Source organism: Macaca mulatta, chromosome 9, assembly GCF_049350105.2.
Source record: "Macaca mulatta isolate MMU2019108-1 chromosome 9, T2T-MMU8v2.0, whole genome shotgun sequence".
NCBI classification, from domain to species: domain Eukaryota; kingdom Metazoa; phylum Chordata; class Mammalia; order Primates; family Cercopithecidae; genus Macaca; species Macaca mulatta.
Genome location: NC_133414.1, coordinates 9,314,119 through 9,332,701, shown reverse-complemented (window position 1 = coordinate 9,332,701; position 18,583 = coordinate 9,314,119). Strand labels below are relative to the sequence as shown.

General features: G+C 42.9%; 1 protein-coding gene across 1 annotated transcript in view; it reads right to left on the bottom strand.

The window, feature by feature from the left end:
* Positions 1 to 13,848, bottom strand: part of TAF3 (TATA-box binding protein associated factor 3) — a 200,431-nt gene extending 186,583 nt beyond the window's left edge. Inside the window, exons 1-2 of the mRNA XM_015146428.3 lie at positions 13,478 to 13,848; positions 7,723 to 7,965 (exon numbers count right to left, since the gene is read on the bottom strand). Of these exons, the coding sequence (XP_015001914.3) occupies positions 7,723 to 7,965; positions 13,478 to 13,643 (409 nt within the window). The 5' untranslated portion in view covers positions 13,644 to 13,848. The remainder of the gene's footprint in view (positions 1 to 7,722; positions 7,966 to 13,477) is intronic.
* Positions 13,849 to 18,583: the final 4,735 nt, after the last annotated feature.

Below are 18,583 nucleotides of genomic sequence, written 5' to 3'. Positions count from 1 at the left end.
TGAGTGAGCCGAGATCACACCACTGCACTCCAGCCTGGGTGACAGTGCGAGACTGTCTCAAAAATAAATAAATAAATAAATAAATAAGAAATGATAAATGCTTCAGGTGGTAAATATCCAATTTACTCTGATGTAATCATTACATATTGCGTGCTTTTATTAAAATATCTTATTTACTCCATATTTATAATTACTGTCTATCCATAAAAATTAAAAAATATTATTCAGCCTTTAAAAAAAGAGGAAATTTTGTCATTTGTGACAACATAGACGGAATTCAAACAATTCTGCTAAGTGGAGTAAGCCAGGCACAGAAGGAGACACACCACATGTTCTCACTTATATGTGGATGAAAAGAACAAAATTCCAGGAAGCAGAGAGTAGAGCGGTGGTTACAGAAGCTGGGGCAGGGGATGTGGGGATGTGGAGATGAGAGGCAAAGGGTCCAAAGCCTCAGTCAGATAGGAGGAGTACGTTTTTTGATATATTGCATAGCATGGTGAAAAAGAAAAATAATAATGTATCACACATTTGAAAATCATTAAGACAGTGAGTTTTAAATGTTCTCCCCACAAAAAACGATAGGCATTTCAGGTGACAGATATGTTAACTAGCTTGACTTAATTATTCCACATTGTATTTATAAAACATAACATCGCTTTGCACCCCCCAAATACATGCAAATATAACTTGATATTTTATAATTTAAAAAAATTCAAATTAAAAAAAGAAAAGCAATACTACTTTCCAAGAAACCAGGGTTTCCTGGACAGATAACTTATACCAAGCACAGAACATGACTATACATGCTGAGTCGAGAACATTTTGGTACACCAGAGTGGGAGGACATCACCAAAGTCAATTCGGGTCATGACAAAAGCACTCAGAAGCAAGGGTGAAGAAGCTGCCACTGGCCAAAGATGCAACAGTTGAAGCTACAATACAGGTAAAAAACTATAATGAGGCCAGGCGCGGTAGCTCATGCCTGTAATCCCAGCACTTTGGGAGGCCGAGGTGGGTTGTTCATGAGATCAGGAGATCAAGACCAGCCTGGCCAACATGGTGAAACCTCGTCTCCACTAAAAATACAAAAATTAGCTGGGCGTGGTGGCGGGCACCTGTAGTCCCAACGACTTAGGAGGCTGAGACAGGAGAATCGCTTGAACCTGGCGGGCGGAGGCTGCAGTGAGCAGGTCGCACCGCTGCACTCCAGCCTGGGCGACAGAGTGAGACTCTGTCTCCAAAAAAAAAAAAAGTAATGAATGAAATCTGTCAAGTATGTTTAAATCTGTGAGTTCATAATGATAGAGTATTAAACGAAACTAGTCACCTTCTAAGGATGACAAGGAACCAATTTATTCCCATGAAAACTGGGTATACCATATGAAAAAAAATCAAGCATTAACCCTGCTTTCCCTACATAAACTATGCCATTAAGTTACTAAACAGCGGATGAGGAAAAGGATTTTCTTATAAAGTTATTTCAACTAAGAATGAACTAAAAACAAAGTGCTAGTATTATCATTACTTTGCAACCCCTAATGAATTAATGGATCCAGGCATTGAGCATCAGCACTGCTAACATCAACAAAAGGGAAAACTGGACATCATGAGCTGATATCTTGCCAAACCTAAATCTGGTCAAGCCTCGGATTCTTGCTGCCAGTTTTGAGAAACACACTGGGCTGCACTATGAACGCACACTGCGCAACATCCAACTGTGGGGCACTCTGTAGATCAAACAGCCCAGATTTCTAACATATAAACTCTAAGACAAAGAAAGGAATGGAAGGAGAGTCGCAAACTAAAAGGTAAATGACATGGCTGGGCAGGGTGGCTCATGCCTGTAATCCCAGCACTTTGGGAGGCCGAGGCTGGCGGATCACTTGAGGTCAGGAGTTTGAGACCAGCCTGGCCAACATGGTGAAACCCCATCTCTACCAAAAAATACAAAAATTAGCCAGCCACGGTGGCATGCACCTGTAATCCCAGCTCCTCAGGAGGCTGAGGCAGGAGAATTGCTTGACCCTGGGAGGGGGAGGTTGCAGTGAGCCAAGATCGTGCCACTGCACTCCAGCCTGGATGACAGAGCAAGACTCTGTCTCAAAAAAAAAAAAAAAGACCTGCAAAGTGAAAAAGGGTGTGCATGTGTGAAGAACATTAATGTGTCTAGGGATAACGCATTTGGCTGATAAAACCGTAAAGCTAAGAAGTAATTCCTATAAAGTCAGGACAGTGGTTGGTTATTTTTGGAGGGAGGGAGGAAGGGGCCGGGGTGGGGTTGGGCACATAGAAGGTATTCTGAGACAGCTGGTAAAGTTCTGTTTCTTGAACTGGGAGAAAAGGTTTAAATTTCCTTCAGATCAACCATTTAGATAGTAATTGGTGTTCACAGCAAGAACTGCTTCAAGAAAAGGATGGCAGGAGCTTGAGAAAGAAATGGCAGGTATTGAAGTGGACACAGATTCTTGAGTCCAAGGAGTGCAAAAGGTCACATGGGAAGATGCAGAGGAGCCCCATCTGCCGAACTAGGTTATTCTTGGGAAGGGGGAAGAAGGGAAGTGAAGAGGCACTTTCATTTCATAACAAATTCACTTGGCAATATATTTTTTCAGCAAGTTTGTATTACTTTTGTTAATTTTTTCAAACATGTAAATGTTTACTTTTTAAAGGGTTTCATCATAATAATAGAAATCTTAGTGGGGAAAGAGAGAAATCTCCATGCAGAAGAGTTCCTAACAACGTATGCAGATATTCCACCTTCAAAGCGGGATGCATGACTCCCTTTCCTTAAGTGCTGGCTACGCGGAGTGACTTCTTTCCAAAGAGCACAGTAGGGGAAGAGGGGATAGAAGAGAAACTTTACTGTGGAGAAACCAGATAAACATTACCCCAGCCACGTGATCACCATCAATATCAACAGTGATCAATTACATTGACAGGATAGACCTGTGATATGATGTGATTAAAATGCACTTGACCTCTGTGGTCTTTCTCCCTAAGATCTCATAACCCCAGTCTAATCATGAGGAAAACATCAGAAAAATTCCACTAGAGGGGCATCTGACAATATACCTAACCAATAATCCTCAAAACTGTCAAGGTCATCAAAACAAGAAAAGTCTGAAAAACTGTCACAGCCAAGAAAAGTCAAAGGAGACGTGACAACCAAACACAATATGATATCCTGGATGGGATCTGGAAACAGAAAAAGGACATCCAGTAAAAACTAAGGAAATGTCAATACAGTGGGGCGTCACTTAATAATAACGTGTCAATATTGTCCATTCATTGTGATACACGTACCACAGTCACGTAAAAGGTTAATAACAGAAGAAATGGTGCAGATGTGAGTGAACTCTCCATACTAACTTCTCAATTTTTTCAGTAAATCAAAACTGTTCTAAAAAATAGTCTATTTTAAATTTTTAAAAAATAGAAACTCTAAAAGTGGCAACCTCACAGTATCTTTACCAAGTTTAAGCTGAGCTTGGTAAGTTTCCTGCAATAAGTCAGGGTACATGGTTTATATTCCTTTTTTTTTTTTTGAGATGGAGTCTCACTTTATCACCCAGGCTGGAGTGCAGTGGCACGATCCCAGCTCACTGCAACCTCTGCCTCCCGGATTCAAGTGATTCTCCCATTTCAGCCTCCCAAGTAGCTGGGACTACAGGCATCCACCACCACACCCAGCTAATTTTTGTATTTTCAGTAGAGGCGGGCTTTCACCATGTTGGCCAGGCTGGTCTTGAACTCCTGACCTCAAGTGATCCGCCAACCTCGGCCTCCCAAAGTGCTGGAATTACAGGTGTGAGCCACTGTGCCCAGCCTATATTTCTCTTATGCAAATATTTTGAACCAATCAACATACCCGCCCCAGAAGACCCTCATTGACCAGTGATCTAGAGACCACATTGTGAGAACCAACAATGACTTTGGCATAGTACGCTGTACTATTTTCAGACATTCCTCAGCACAATAAAATAGGAAGCAAAAAAATATGGTATTGGTGTGAATCTGAAAATATGTATGGCAAGCTGGGGAGAGAATGTTCTTGGATAAAACACACTGGGTACCAGCCATCAGAACTGTAACAGTCCAAGCAAAAATATGCATGTATAAAATATTTTCAAAGAGGTCTCACTTCTAAACATATAATCAGATACAGCAGGCAATAACTCCTTCCACATCATCTCCTCCTCTGTCATCTTCACACTGCAGATAATCACAGAGCTCCTCAGTCAAGTATCTATCCAGCCCAGCTAGTAAGTCTGTTCCCTGAGCTCCTCAGCATGTGATGGTAACACTACTCTACATTTATTATTCTCTTTTTTTTCAGAGACAGGGTCCTGCTGTGTTGCCCAGGCTGAAGTGCAATAGGCATTCACAGGCTCAATCACTGCGCTCTACAGCCTCAAGCTCCTGGGCTCAAGCGATCCTCCTGCCTCGGCCTTCCAAGTAGCTAGGACTATGGGTGTGCCACTGAACGCGGCTTGACACTGATTCCCCTTATAGCGTCACTTCACTAATGTAAATTGTATTTCAATGCAAAAACAAATTCTTTGAGAGCAAGAAAAGAAAAAGGGGAAGAGAACTAACATTCGCTGTCATGTGTTTTATTTTTTTCGAGACAGGTTCTCGCTGTCACTCAGGCTGGAGTGCTGTGGTGTGATCATGGCTCACTGCAGCCTTGACCCCTGGGCTCAAGAGATCCTCCCACCTTAGACTCCCGATAGCTGGGACTACAAGTGTGCACCACCATGCCCAGCTAAGTTTTTTATTTTCAGTAGAGATGAGGTCTCATGACATTGCCCAGGCTGGTATCAAACGCCTGGGCTCAAGCTTCAGCCTCCCAAAGTGCATAAGCCATCACACCTGGCCCACTGTTACGTATTTTATATGTTAAACACTGTCCAATTTTATATAAATGTGTTAACAACAACAACAAAAAAAACACTTGATTCCCCATTTCCCCAATGTGGTAGGTGTTATTACACTGATTTTACAGATGACGAATATAAAGTTCAGAAAGGTAAAGTGACTTGGGAAGACTAGAAACTCAGTGACTCGCTGAGTCATGTCTCAGGGACGCCGTGAGGTCCATGCTGTGCCTCTCACAGCCTGCTGCCCCTTCAGGCCTTCTATGCGTACACACTTGCCGGCTCCAGGTGCTGCGCAGGGAGACATTCACAGGCTTTTCTTGACACGAACCAAGTTGAGTGGCTGATAAGAGGGAACCCCATGGCAGGACCTTGCTAATAATATTTTAAGACCAAAGTCTAGCCTGTCTGTGGCCCTTAAGGAAGTAAAAGGAAAACAAAGAGCGTGGTGAACAGTACCATTATCAAAGGGGTTCACCGCTATATCTCACTTTGCACCACTAATCAGAATGCCAGGAATTTTCTAACATGCTGTACCCAGGAAAAAAAACTATTTCAGATTCTAAATGATAAGAAATAGTCTTGTATGGTTATATTTTTAAATGGCAACCAAAGAACTGCATTTTACATCCTTTTCTTACGAAGAGGACAAGGTTTTGACAAGCATCTACTGTACTGCCTACCACTCACTGCATCCTTATAAACTATATGCATCTTACAAACCAGCAATATTTTTCCTTCTTAATCCACACGTGTTAGATAAAAAATGAAAAGTAGTGTTCTCAAGATTTATGTTATTTTCCTTTTAAAATGTTTATAATTTATAGTTTGCATAAAACTAAATGAGATTCTTCTTTTGCTTCAAATAATCCAGAAAAGAAACCCAAAAATTTATGGCAATATAGTAATTTCAGCCAGAAGTCAGTACCAAAACAAAACAAAACAAAACAAAAAAAACACTGAATTGTTTTTCATACTTCTTCACTACCTAATCTAAATCTGCTATCTTAGTTACATTTCCTTGCTGGTATTTAAATATGATAACCATAACACTTTAAGAGAATTTTATTCTGGAGTATTTGCATGCTATAAGACAAAAACGACCAAGCAGTTAAGTGTAGATTATGATCAAAGTCCTAGCTTTGGTTCTGGGCAGTCAGTGTGTTAGTATCATTCAGTAGAACCCACTGCAGCTAAGATCCAGAGTGCCGAAATGATGAGACACCAATGCACAAGTCCCTACCAGTTAGGTCCAGTATCCGTCCAGTTTTTCAGATGAGGCAACCCTGACACACAGACAGTAAAACAACTTATGCCAAATTTAAACATAGTTCCTGAGACAAATAGGTAACGCTTCAAAAAGCTATTAAAGTAGAACCGATTATAAGAAATGAATTGCAAGAAACTGGAACCCTTGAGCACCACTGATAGGAAGGTGAGGATGGTGCAGCCACTGTGGAAAACAGTGTGGTGCTTCCTCAAAAATTAAGTAGACAATTACTATATGATCCAGCAATTCTACTTCGGGGTACAGACCCCCAAAAAACTTGAAAGCAAGAACTGGAACAGATATTTGCACACCAATGTTCACAGCAGCATTAATCACTAGAGCCAAAAGGTTGAAACAACCCAAATGTCCATCAGTGAGTGAATGGATAAACAAATGTGGAACGTATATATAATGTATTATTCTGCCTTAAAAACACACACACACAACGAAATCCTGACACAGGCTACAACATGAATGAACCCTGAAGACATCATACTAAGTGAAATAAGACAGCCATAAAAAGACAAATACTGTACAATTCCACTTATAAAAGGTACCTAGAATAGACAAACTCATAGAGACAAAAAAAAAAAAAGGAATGGTTGGCAGGGGCTGGAAGTGGTGGAGAATGGGGAGATACCTTTAATGGGAACAGTGTTTCAATTTGGGAGGGTAAAAAATTCTGGAGAAGGAGGGGGATGATGGTTGAATAACAATGTATACTTAATGCCACAGAACTGTACACCTACAAATGGTGACAACGGTCCATTTATGTGATGTATATTTTACAATAGAAAATCGTAAGTAAAAGTAATTGCTGGCATCATTTGCATTGTCCTGAAGTATACAGGTTTTAGAATTTGTTACAAAATGAAAGAACTTAATTGCAACTTTTCCAAGTCTTTTAAGAAAAAATACTGCGCAGTTGTATTAGAGACCACAAATTACTTAAATCTCTTTTCAGAATCTTAGTGAACTTAGTGATCAACATCTAAAATTATACAGGAAAAAAGGGAACTCTGCAATGGGACTGACCACTGTATCTGATTAGCTATCATTTTATAATCAAAAGTTCTATTATGATCAAACAATAAACATTTCTACTCATCATAAAAAACAGAAGTAAGTCTATACAATATCAGTGAATACTCACGATTCACTCACTGTTTCCAGTATAAAGCTATGGCATTCAACTCATGGCCTGAATAGTAAGCGAGGAGGAAAGAGCTACCCCAATTTTTCTTTTTGTTTTAAAGGTTTTCTAGTTTACTTAATACCCCATTCTCATATAATAGGGCTGTTGAAAGGCTTCTCTTTGGCTTCACCGTTTTCCTCTACTCAAACTTTACAAAGGAGATAAATGCTTCAGACATAACCTTGATTACACCATGGCTTGGCCTGGTAATGTCAGTTGCAAGTTTGTTGGTTTAAGGGTTCGAATAATTTGTAAATAACAGTACATGTTTCTATTGTGTTTCCAGAATGTATAAAGTTGGCATAGCATGGAAAGCTAAGAGGATCAAAAATCCATTAAAATAGTCCCTAACAAATGAAGAAGAAACACTCACAAACCTTCTTGAGAAGACACAATGGGTGGCAGGTAATCAGGAATGTATTCTTTTCTTTCCTCTGCATCTTTACTTCCAGGTTGAGGAAACTGAAGTACATTGTTCTTGCTAACGGGAAATGACGGAATTTGGTGTGGGAAGGTGACAGGTTCAATGTTGTGAATATAGTCTTCTAGTTCATGTAGACTAACCCCCATCAGCTGGAAAGCTTCACCAACATCATCCAAAACTGGGTCTGTTCGGCCATCTGAAACAAAGCCAAAAGCAAATCAAATTATTTGAAGAAATCCCGTGAATATATTTTTAAATATTAAAAAAGGTAGTAAGTAAATATGCAGCTCAGAATCAAACATTTTAACCTAGTTATTGGAAAGAATTTAATATTTTAAATAGAACATCACAGAATCATGTTTAAGCTGATTATTAAGGTCAAGCTTAAATATGATCAGACAACTAGCCAGAACACCACAGAAAAATCACACTCATGATCAGCTTATATATTATAGAACAAATTTCAAAGTAGTTTACAGATGATCAAAAGCATCTGCAACAGTGCCTGACACACAGAAAATGCCCCAGAAATAATAATAATAGTGTTTTGTCTTTTTTTTTTTAGATGGCATCTTGGCTGGGCGCGGTGGCTCACACCTGTAATCCCAGCACTGAGAGGCTGAGGCGGGCAGATCACAAGGTCAGGAGTTCGAGACCAGCCTGGCCAACATGGTGAAACTGTCTCTACTAAAAATAAAAAAATTAGCCGGGCATGGTGGCGCACGCCTGTAATCCCAGCTACTCAGGGGGCTGAGGCAGGAGAACTGCTCGAACCTGGTAGGCGGAGGTTGCAGTGAGCCGAGATCACGCCACTACACTCTAGCCTGGGCAACAGAGCAAGATTCCGTTTCAGGGGGGGAAAAAAAAAAAAGGAGATGGCATCTTGCTTGTTGCCCAGGCTGGAGTGCCGTAGTATGATCACAGCTCCTTGCTGCCTCAAACTCCTAGGCTCAAGCAATCTTCCCCTCTCAGTCTCCCGAGTAGCTGGGACTATAAGCACATGCCACCATGCCTTGCTAGTTATTATTATTATTATTTATTTTTTTTTTTTGTAGAGATGAGTTCTTGCTATGTTGCTCAGGCTGGTTTTGAACTCCTGGCCTCAAGCAATCCTCCTGCTTCTGCCTCGCAAAGTGGTGGGATAACAGGAATGAGCCAATGTGCCTGGCCTTTTTTTTTTAAATCATCAAATAAGTAGTGTGCTGTGCTGACAAAATCAATGTTTGTTACATTTCCTCTGTTGTTCCCTGATGCATCTGCGGAATTTTAAACAGTGGCTGGAACTCAATAACAATAGCTGGCACTCAATAAATACCTACTGAATGAATTATACCATTAAATGAATTTTTAAAATCTAAGAATATTTACAAAGAAGGCTCAGATCATAAAAGTTTGGTTTTTGTTTGTTTTTTGAGACAGGGTCTCACTCTGCTGCCCAGGCTGGAGTGCAGTAGGGCAATCATGGCTCACTACAACCTTAACTTCCCAGGCTCAAGCCGTCCTCCCACCTTAGCCTTCCGAGTAGCTGGGACTACCAGTGCACCACCACCATGCCCAGTCATAAAGGTAATTTACCTATAAAATTTCAAATGTAATTAGAAAACACAACATAAAACAGAGATAAAAAGATAAAAAGTTAGATATAGTGAGTTTTTTTCTTTACAAAAGCAAGTTTTTCTTATGCCTATCCTTAGCAGAGCTTAAGGTCTCTACATCTTTAAAAATGTCTATGAAAATTCCAGTTTCCGATTTTCAATAGCCTAAAGGATTTAACTGAAATCCTGACTTTTTAACTGAAATCTTGAAATTTGATCACTTCAAACTCAGTATGTCTGAAATTAAATCACCCTGTAAAATGAACAAGAATCCAAATCTTGCTAGAATTGGACGCATGTGTGGTAATGCATACAGAAACGTCTAGAAGGATATTCAGCCAATGGTTAACAGTTGAAGGGGATGGAAGCTGCAGTAGAGGGGAGGGCTGTGGTGGAAGCAGGAGACTGACTTTTAACTCTACATACTTCTGCAGTCTTTGATTTTTTTTTTTCTATAAGCATGGGTTACTTCTAATGTATACTTCTAATGATGTATAAAAAAGAGAAAACAAATAAAACGAATACTCTTCTTACTGAACGTAAACAGGCATTTCAACTCTTCTATTCCTATTAAAGCTATTATTACTCTCTCAGTCTAAAAAATATAATCATCTTAAATTCCTCCATATGCTTTGCAGCCTCAAACCAAAACCTGGAACTGTTTCTAACCCTGTCCCCCTCCCCATCCCCGGGCACCTTTTTTTTTTTTTTTTTAAACCATGATTTCAGATTTTTTTCCTTTCTCTCTATTCTTACTCTCTATTCTTCCTATTCTCTCTATTCTCTCTATTCTTCCCTGTCTCAGTATAGTCTCAAGTTCTGCCCACTTCAATGTCTTGTGCACATCACTGTCAGTACAATTTTCTTAAAATACCACTTTAATCATATTGTCCCCCTACTTAGAAGTATGCAATGTTTTCTACTACATGTTTTAATTCTTTTGTCTAGCTTTTAAGTCCCTCCATAACCTGATTTCACTGTGTTGAACATTTTCCTCAGACACCCTTGGAATGAACTAGCTGCATAGGGAGCTGAACACCTTACTGGTACTTTTATTATGCTTAATCTCACCTGGACAGCTTAGTTTATGTGATTCTCTAACCCGGAATACTCTATACCTTTATACAACCATACTTCATAGCTCAACTCAAATCTTATCTTTTCTGTGAAGTTATCCTACCCCAGAATCCATAGCCTACAACCATCTCTCCTCTTACTCCTTTTACATTTACTCCCTGTACCATACAAAAAATATTACAGTACTAGTGTTGAAGAGTCAGTCTGAAAGATTTAGCACCTGCTTTCAGCGCATGCCAACACATTTAATATATAATGTGACACAGACAGAGACATCTGCCCTTGAATGCTTGGAGAAATTGTCAGCCTAAGGCAATTCTGAAGTTCATTATTTGTTCATTATTTGAATTAATGGTAACTTCTAATACTTGCTTTAACTTGAGAACATTTATTTTAGAAGAAACAAACACCATCAGTTTGTTTTTGCTGACATTCTGGCACTCTTGAACACACCTTATGGGCAGGGATTGTATCTTAGTAATTTTATGTCTCCAATGTCTAGTACAGGGATTGGTTCATAAGTGGTGCTCAATAAGTGTTTGTTAAAACAACAGAAAGGATTTAAAGGAGTGGAATACAAGATTCTGTAGTGGTAACTTGGAGTTACAGAATTCGATTTTAGAATAAGACTGGTATAGAAAAAAGAATCTAAAAATATCTAATAAGTATACCAAAATTAGTGTTAAAAAAAAAGTCATCAAATCACAATGGGACATAATGAACCTGACAATCTCATTCTCACTGAAACCAAGAAACTGGCTATGGAAATTAGGTAATTAGGAAGAAGGTTTACACTGAAGAGCTGCAATGACCCCTGGGTGACTTTGGAATACCTAGTCACATGGAGTGCCAGCTCCCTTCTGTTTTGTATAAAAGGCAGGAAAGGTAACTAGTATTCAGGAGACATTTTGAATAGCTAAAGATACATGGTAGCAAACATAATCTGGACTATGCCTAGCCTAGCCTAGCCTATCCTATCAGTAACAGTATACTCAAGAACCACTGCAGAGCAAGCCAGAGGAAAAAGAAACAAAAGCCAGAAGAGTAGTCAACTGGTGATGCACTTTCAAGATAAAAACACATGCATATTACTTTGTGGTTCCACATCCAGATGTATCAGTGAGCTGGGCATGGTGGCTCATGCCTGTAATCCCAGCACTTTGAAACACTGAGGCAGGAGGATCACCTGAGCCCAGGAGTTTGACAGCAGCCTGAGCAATATAACCAGACCACATCTCTACAAAAAAATAAAAAAATTAGCTAGGCATGGTGGCGTATCCCTGTAGTCCCAGCTACTTGGAAGGCTGAGGCAGGAGGATCACTTGAGCCCTTAAGTTCGAGGCTATAGAGAGCTAAGATCGCACCACTGCACTCCACACTGGGCAACAGAGTGAGACCCTGTCTCAAAAGAAGAAGAAGAATAGAAGCATCAGTGAAATCAAGCATTCAAAACATACACATTTTTGGAACTCAATATGTAAAGTCAATAAGTGGCTTTTAGGGTAGTGGTTTATCAGTTCATTCATTTATTCAACAAATATTTCTCAGGTGCCTATTACATAATGGCCCTATAGGTTACAGAATACAAATATAATCAATTTTTTCTCCTGGAGAGGGGAAAGAGACATACACAGGTGATTACAAAACAAGATGACAAATAATATAAAAGAAATATGCACAGAATTATGAAAGCAGATAACATGAGTTCCCTAGAGCAAGTGATAAGTGCATCTCAAAATAAAAGTAGTACTACCGGTGGGCCAGGGGCAAAGGACAGTCTCGGTAAGAAACAGCACGTATGTAAGAATGGACAGCTTAAAACATTTTGGAAAAGGCAGGTAGCCCAGCGTGGTCGCAGATTAGGTAGGCTGGCAAAAGATAAGCAAAATGCAAGGTCACAAAGGGAACTGTGTACTGCTAAGAGTTTAGATTTTTAGCCTGTAACCAACGAAGTACAGTTAAAATATTTTTAAGAATAAGGACAGGATCAGATTTGTGTTATGGACAGATTAGTTTGGCGCCCTGTGGAAGAGGGAACGAAATTCGGGGCCTGAGAAATACAGCGTGTCTGTGAGTCTCAATTTTTCAGTATAGGAACCACTTTAACAAAACAAAATATCCTATGAGATACTTCATTCAGTTCTCCAGCTTATCACCTTAAATATCATGACTTGAACCTAAGATGAGTGGTAGTTTCCTCTCCTCAACAAACACACATGCAATGCTTCACATCAACAAGATAATGTGGAGCTTCTATTAAAATATTCCATTCCTTCCATTAAATTATTAAATACCACTAGCTATAGATATTACCAGACATTCACTTAAAACCCGTAAGTACTGTAGCCCAGATTACCTGGAGAATCTTGTCAACTGCCCACGGTCCCTCTATCCTACTTCGATAACAACTGACATCTCACTAGTAACCGAGACGTAAGTGAAAGTACATCTCATCAGCGAAACTGACAAAGTCAGCCTTGGGAAAACAGTAAATGGAGATGTCGTTCACGAAACGAACAGACACAGAAAGACGAGGCAATGTCCCTAACGGAGCAGAGCTGTCAACGAGTCTATGTAGTTAGGAGCTCAGGAATGGCCAGTCTTGTAAGAAACGGCCGGTAGACGGAGCGCCTGTGACAACTAGTTGTAGTAGTTTGCGGGCAAGGGAGAAAAAGGACCGAGGTAAAAGAGGGTGTAGGGCACGCTGGGGGTGGATCTACCCGCAGCAAACAGGAGACAATGAGAGAGATTCAGGCACATTTCAGGGCGGAGGAGCGGTAGGAGGGTGTGGAGCTGGGAGCGAAGACCCGGCTCCCAGGCTGGTGGCGGGAAGTTAGCGGATGAGGAAGAGGCACCCGAAGGATGACTAGAGTTTGCAGGGGCAGTGGAAGCCCAGGGACGCGGGAGGCCGAGGAGACAGCAGATCTCGAGGCAGGGTGCGGGATGCACACCCCGGGGACGCGGAGGGACAGGGAGAGCGGAGGTGTCACCCTTGACTTGCCGGGGCAGCCCTCCCGCACCCAGCCCGGTACTCACAGAGCTCAGAGTACCGATGGCAGCCCCGGCCCAGTTGCTGCAGATAGCGCTGCAGCACGTCCGTGAGGAGGTGGCAGGCGCTGAGCTGCACCGAGTCCCAGCCCAGCGCCTGGCAGATCTGCGCCACCGAGACCCTCAACAACGACCTGGAGTAACTCTCGCACATCCCGCTGCGTGGACGCCACCGCAGCCCTTGCTGCCACTGCTCTCCAGCCCCGCCGCCAGACCTTAGCAGGGCCCCCAATTCATCCTCTAGGGCTTCCGCGGCGGGGAAATGGTCCCCCGGACCCCCGGCGACCACCTCAAAGCCCCAGCAGCACGGAACGCGCCAGCCTGAGAGCCGCCATTTTGGACTCGCTCCGCCTCCCGCTGGACGGCCGCCGGAGCGAGGCAGCATGAGCCGAATGCTGAGCGCGCCGATGAGAAAGCCCCGCCCCTTCGGAGCGGAGCGAAGCCTCGGGATCGCCTCTGAGGCCTGGAAGCCGGCCGGAAGCGGGCGTGCGGCGCGCAGGTGGAGGAGGCGCCCGGGGAGGCAGGTGCTGGGGCGCTCACCTCGAGGAGAGCGGGGACGAAAACGTCAGTGTTTTAGAGGCAAACGAGGGATCTGGGATACGACATTGACAGGTTAGAGAGTTAGCATTAATAACGTTAGTCATATGAGAGGGTTATGTGCTAGAGAGAAGTTCCGGGCGTGGGAACTTACGGTGCTCGCCGAACGCAGACCTGCGCTGGTCTTGCCTATGCTAAAAATCTGTGTATTAAGCTGCTTGCCACTGTAAAGAATAAATAAAGTCCAAGCTGTTCCGCATGCCCTTCAAAGCCCTTCGCAATAGGGCGGGGACTAGGAAGAGGCCTCTGTGCCAAATTAATGGGGGCCCCAAAAAACTCAGTCATCAAGATCGAGAAAAAATCCAAATCCATGCCATAAACTCCTGACTCACTCATGTCATTCTAATCCCAGCCCTGGTTCCAATAAAACTTTTATTTTTCTTTTTCTTTTTCTTTTTTTTTTTTTTTTACAAATCAGGTGAGCTGCCTGTGGGCTGTAGTGTGCGATTTGCGCATCGCGGCTGTGACCTGTGGGGGGTTGGGGACCTCAGCTGCCTACAGTGGCCAAACCGGAGCCTTAAACCGGTGTCGCAGGCCGAGTGCCCTGGGAACGGTTGCCTACCCCAGAGCCTTCTCCCAGCTCCAGCCAAGTATTGCCAGAAATCGGGATTTAGGGATAAATATCTTGATTTTTAAATACAAAAGTTGGGAACACATCTCAAAAGCCAAACTCATCCCACGATTAGTCTAGATTCAGCCTGCAGGTCGCCCAATTGCAGTGGCTGAACTATGCGGTTTCTTAAATATGCCCTTTTGTACCTATCACAGTTATTTAGTATAAGAGTTTATGTGCTCCTTCAATAAATTCCGAGTTTATGAGTGGCTCTGTATTCCTCCTACAGGGACTATTCCAGAACTTTGAACATGATATTCACATTTTTGAAAGTCTGGAAAACTCAATAATAGAACTGAAATTATGGTTCTTCAGCTAAATGGTGATCTGCAGAGAAGCAAGGTACTAGAGGGCAAGGTGCCTGTATTTACTCCATGGACACTCTGTCCCCAAGTTATCAGGAACATTGTGTTGCTAAATTTATGAGACATTTTTCAGTCCTAGCCTTACTTGATTATTTTGTAGCTATTTGATAATGTTGAATGCTTCTGTAACATTGAAACTCTCTTGGCCTTGGATTTCACAAGTCTGCCCGGCTACCACCACCACCCTGAGTGTTTGTTCCTCTTCATTTGCCTTTCTGTGTATAAGGGAGGGGATTTTATTTCGGAAAATTTCAAACCTACAGAAAAAGGTGAAACAAAATCATAGACTCAAGTATACACTTCATCTAGATTCACCAATTATTAACATTTTGCCAATTTACTATGTCTTTTTGTATTTATATATGCACACAGCTATTTTTTTCCAGCAGTTTGAAAATAAGCTGCAAACTTCATGACACTTAACCCCACCACACCTCAACATGTATCAGCCCAAAACAAGAACATTCCCCCACATAACTATATACAAGTTCACATGTCACAGGCTTTGTTCCTCAGGAAGTCAACTCTGAAATAGAGATGAGCCTGCAGAAAGTTCATTGAGGAATCCTCCTGGGACTTGGGGGAAGGAATGAAAGCCAGGGTGCAGTGAATGCCTTGGCAAGAAAGCCTCAGCCAAGCCAATGCCATAGTGTGCAGAAGCTGGAGTGGCCCTTCAGAGCTTCCCTGAATCCAAACAAGAAGGCTGGACTTTGGCTGGGCGCAGTGGCTCACGCCTGTAACCCCAGCAGTTTGGGAGGCCGAGGCAGGCGAATCACAAGGTCAGGAGATCGAGACCATCCTGGCTAACACGGATCACAAGGTCAGGAGATCGAGCCCATCCTGGCTAACATGATGAAACCCCGTCCCTACTAAAAATACAAAACACTAGCTGGGCGTGGTGGCGGGCGCCCATAGTCCCAGCTACTTGGGAGGCTGAGGCAGGAGAATGTCGTGAACCTGGGAGGTGGAGCTTGCGGTGAGCAAGTGCAGTCCCGCCACTGCACTCCAGCCTGGGCGACAGAGCGAGACTCCGTCTCAAAAAAAAAAAAAAAAAAAAAAAAGAAGGCTGGACCTTTATATTCCCATACGAACAGGTCACTGCATGAGGGCTACCTGGGAAAGGGTGTGTGCTCTCAGGCAAAGGAACTCTCTGCAGCTGAGTCCATTCAATTCCAAGGACAGCTGAAGTCCTTCAGTCCTGAGGGGCTCTGAGCAGTGCATTAGAGCATTCATCATACTTCATCTCTTTTTTTTTTTTTTTTTTTTTGAGACGGAGTCTCGCTCTGCCGCCCAGGCTGGAGGTGCGGTGGTGGGATCCGGTCTCACTGCAAGCTCCGCCTCCCGGGTTCACGCCATTCTCCTGGCTCAGCCTCTCGAATAGCTGGGACTACAGGCGCCCGCCACCACGCCCGGCTAATTTTTTGTATTTTTTTTTTTTAGTAGAGACGGGGTTTCACCGTGTTAGCCAGGATGGTCTCGATCTCCTGACCTCGTGATCTGCCCGCCTCGGCCTCCCAAAGTGCTGGGATTACAGGCGTGAGCCACCGCGCCCGGCCTACAGTTCATCTCTTTTACCCTCAGAGACATGTCTTGGTTTGAGGAACGTCTCCTCCAGGATTCTGGAGAGGGCCCTTTCCCTGGGGAAAACATTAAAGAGGAAGGTCAGGAGACAAATTAGAGCCCCGACTGCTGCAGCCAGGCCTCAGCTGATACTCAGTATTCTCCTCCTCACGCCTACATTTCTCTCACTTCTGGTCTCAGTAGCTTACTTGGTGGCATGATGCAGACCCTCGTGTGCAGGTCTGAGCCCCTGGTTTCCAGGCCCTTTTCATACTGTGGCTGCTGAACTCGTCCTTGTACCATCAAAATTGGGGAAGAGAATACCCACAATTGGGCAAGAGGCACCCAAACGAACCATCTGGAAACCAAACACTCCACCTTGCCTCCCACTCTGTAATAGGAGCCCATCCCCCTCCTAAAGATGACTGCTCTCTTGGCTGCAGTCTCAGTGGAAGAGCCCAGGCAGCAACTGTAGCTAATGTTTCAGTGGGACTCCTGCTAGGGCCTCTGGTGAAAGCATTCCCCCTTTTGGAAATGGGATCTGTAAACCTGGAGAACCCGGAGTGGCAGGACAGGAAGAACAATTTCCCAGGTGGGTCCCTGAGAGTGATGTAAGTGGAGAAACCCCAGTCTCCACCCTGTGTCATCTGCTTCTTGGGAACCCAGCATCACAGAAGAGTCATTGACTTGGTGGGGCACAGTGGCTCATGCCTGTAATCTCAATACTTTGGGAGGCCAAGGCAAGTAGATGGCTTGAGGCCAGGAGTTCAAGACAAGCCTTAGCAGCATAGTGAAACCCCCATCTCTACAAAAAATAATTATTATTATTATGTGTATATATATGTGTGTGTGTATATATACATATATATGTGTGTGTGTGTGTGTGTATATATATATATATATATATATATATATATATTTTTTTTTTTTAAATAAATTAGCCCCAGTTACTCAGGAGGCAGAGGCCAGAAGATAACTTGAGCCCAGGAGTTTGAGGCTATGGTGAACTATGATCGAGCCACTGCACTCCAGCCTGGGCGACAGTGAGACCCTGTCTCTACAAAAAGAAAAAAGGTCATTGGCTTAAAGAGTGCACAGCAGCCTAGGGGATCAGGCCCATCCTCAGAAGGTACTGCCTGTGCGCTGGTGCTTTCATTGTGCCTAAAAAAGGCTGTTCCATTGCTGTACCAGGCTGACAGCTTCTGAGTGGTGTGGGGTGTGATATGACCAGTGGGTTTCATAGTCTTGTGCCCACTCCCACATCTCCTTTATTGTAAAATGCGCCCCTTAGGCTAACATAGTGTGATATGGGAACCCAGTGACTCTACAAGATAAGCAGGAAAGGCAAATCCATACCCAGAATATATTTCTTATCACAATGAATGTTTACCCTCGTTATCACATGGCTGACTAGGAGTTGTGGCTCACAGCCTCTGTCCAGCATCATGAGAGAGCATGGTACCACAGATTGCTAGCCTGAGAAAAGATCAAAATTCAAAGTGTGGTTTCTACTGAATGCATATTGCATTTGCACCATCGCAAAGTTGAAAATCATAAATTAAACCGTCGTTAAGTTGGGGACCGTCTGCGTATGATGACACAGGGTGAGAGAATTAACATAGCTCTAGGGCAAGACCAAAATGTATACTGTTGTCTGTTCCAAGTGCACAGAAACTATTTCTGATCCTTTCTGTTTGGGATGGAAAAGACAACTTTCACCAGCCAATGACCACATGCCATATGCTTGAGACAATGTTTATCTGTTCTAGCAAAGACACCACATCTGGCAGAGCAACTGCAACCAGGGTTACTACTCAGCTAAGTTTACAACCGTTCACGCTCACCCTTCAAGATGCATCTCATATTTGCAGGAGCCAGACTGTCAGATGAAATGAAAATGTCGTGACCCACTGCCTTAGCATCCTTTAGGTCATGATTTCTGCCCACCCCGCCCCAGCT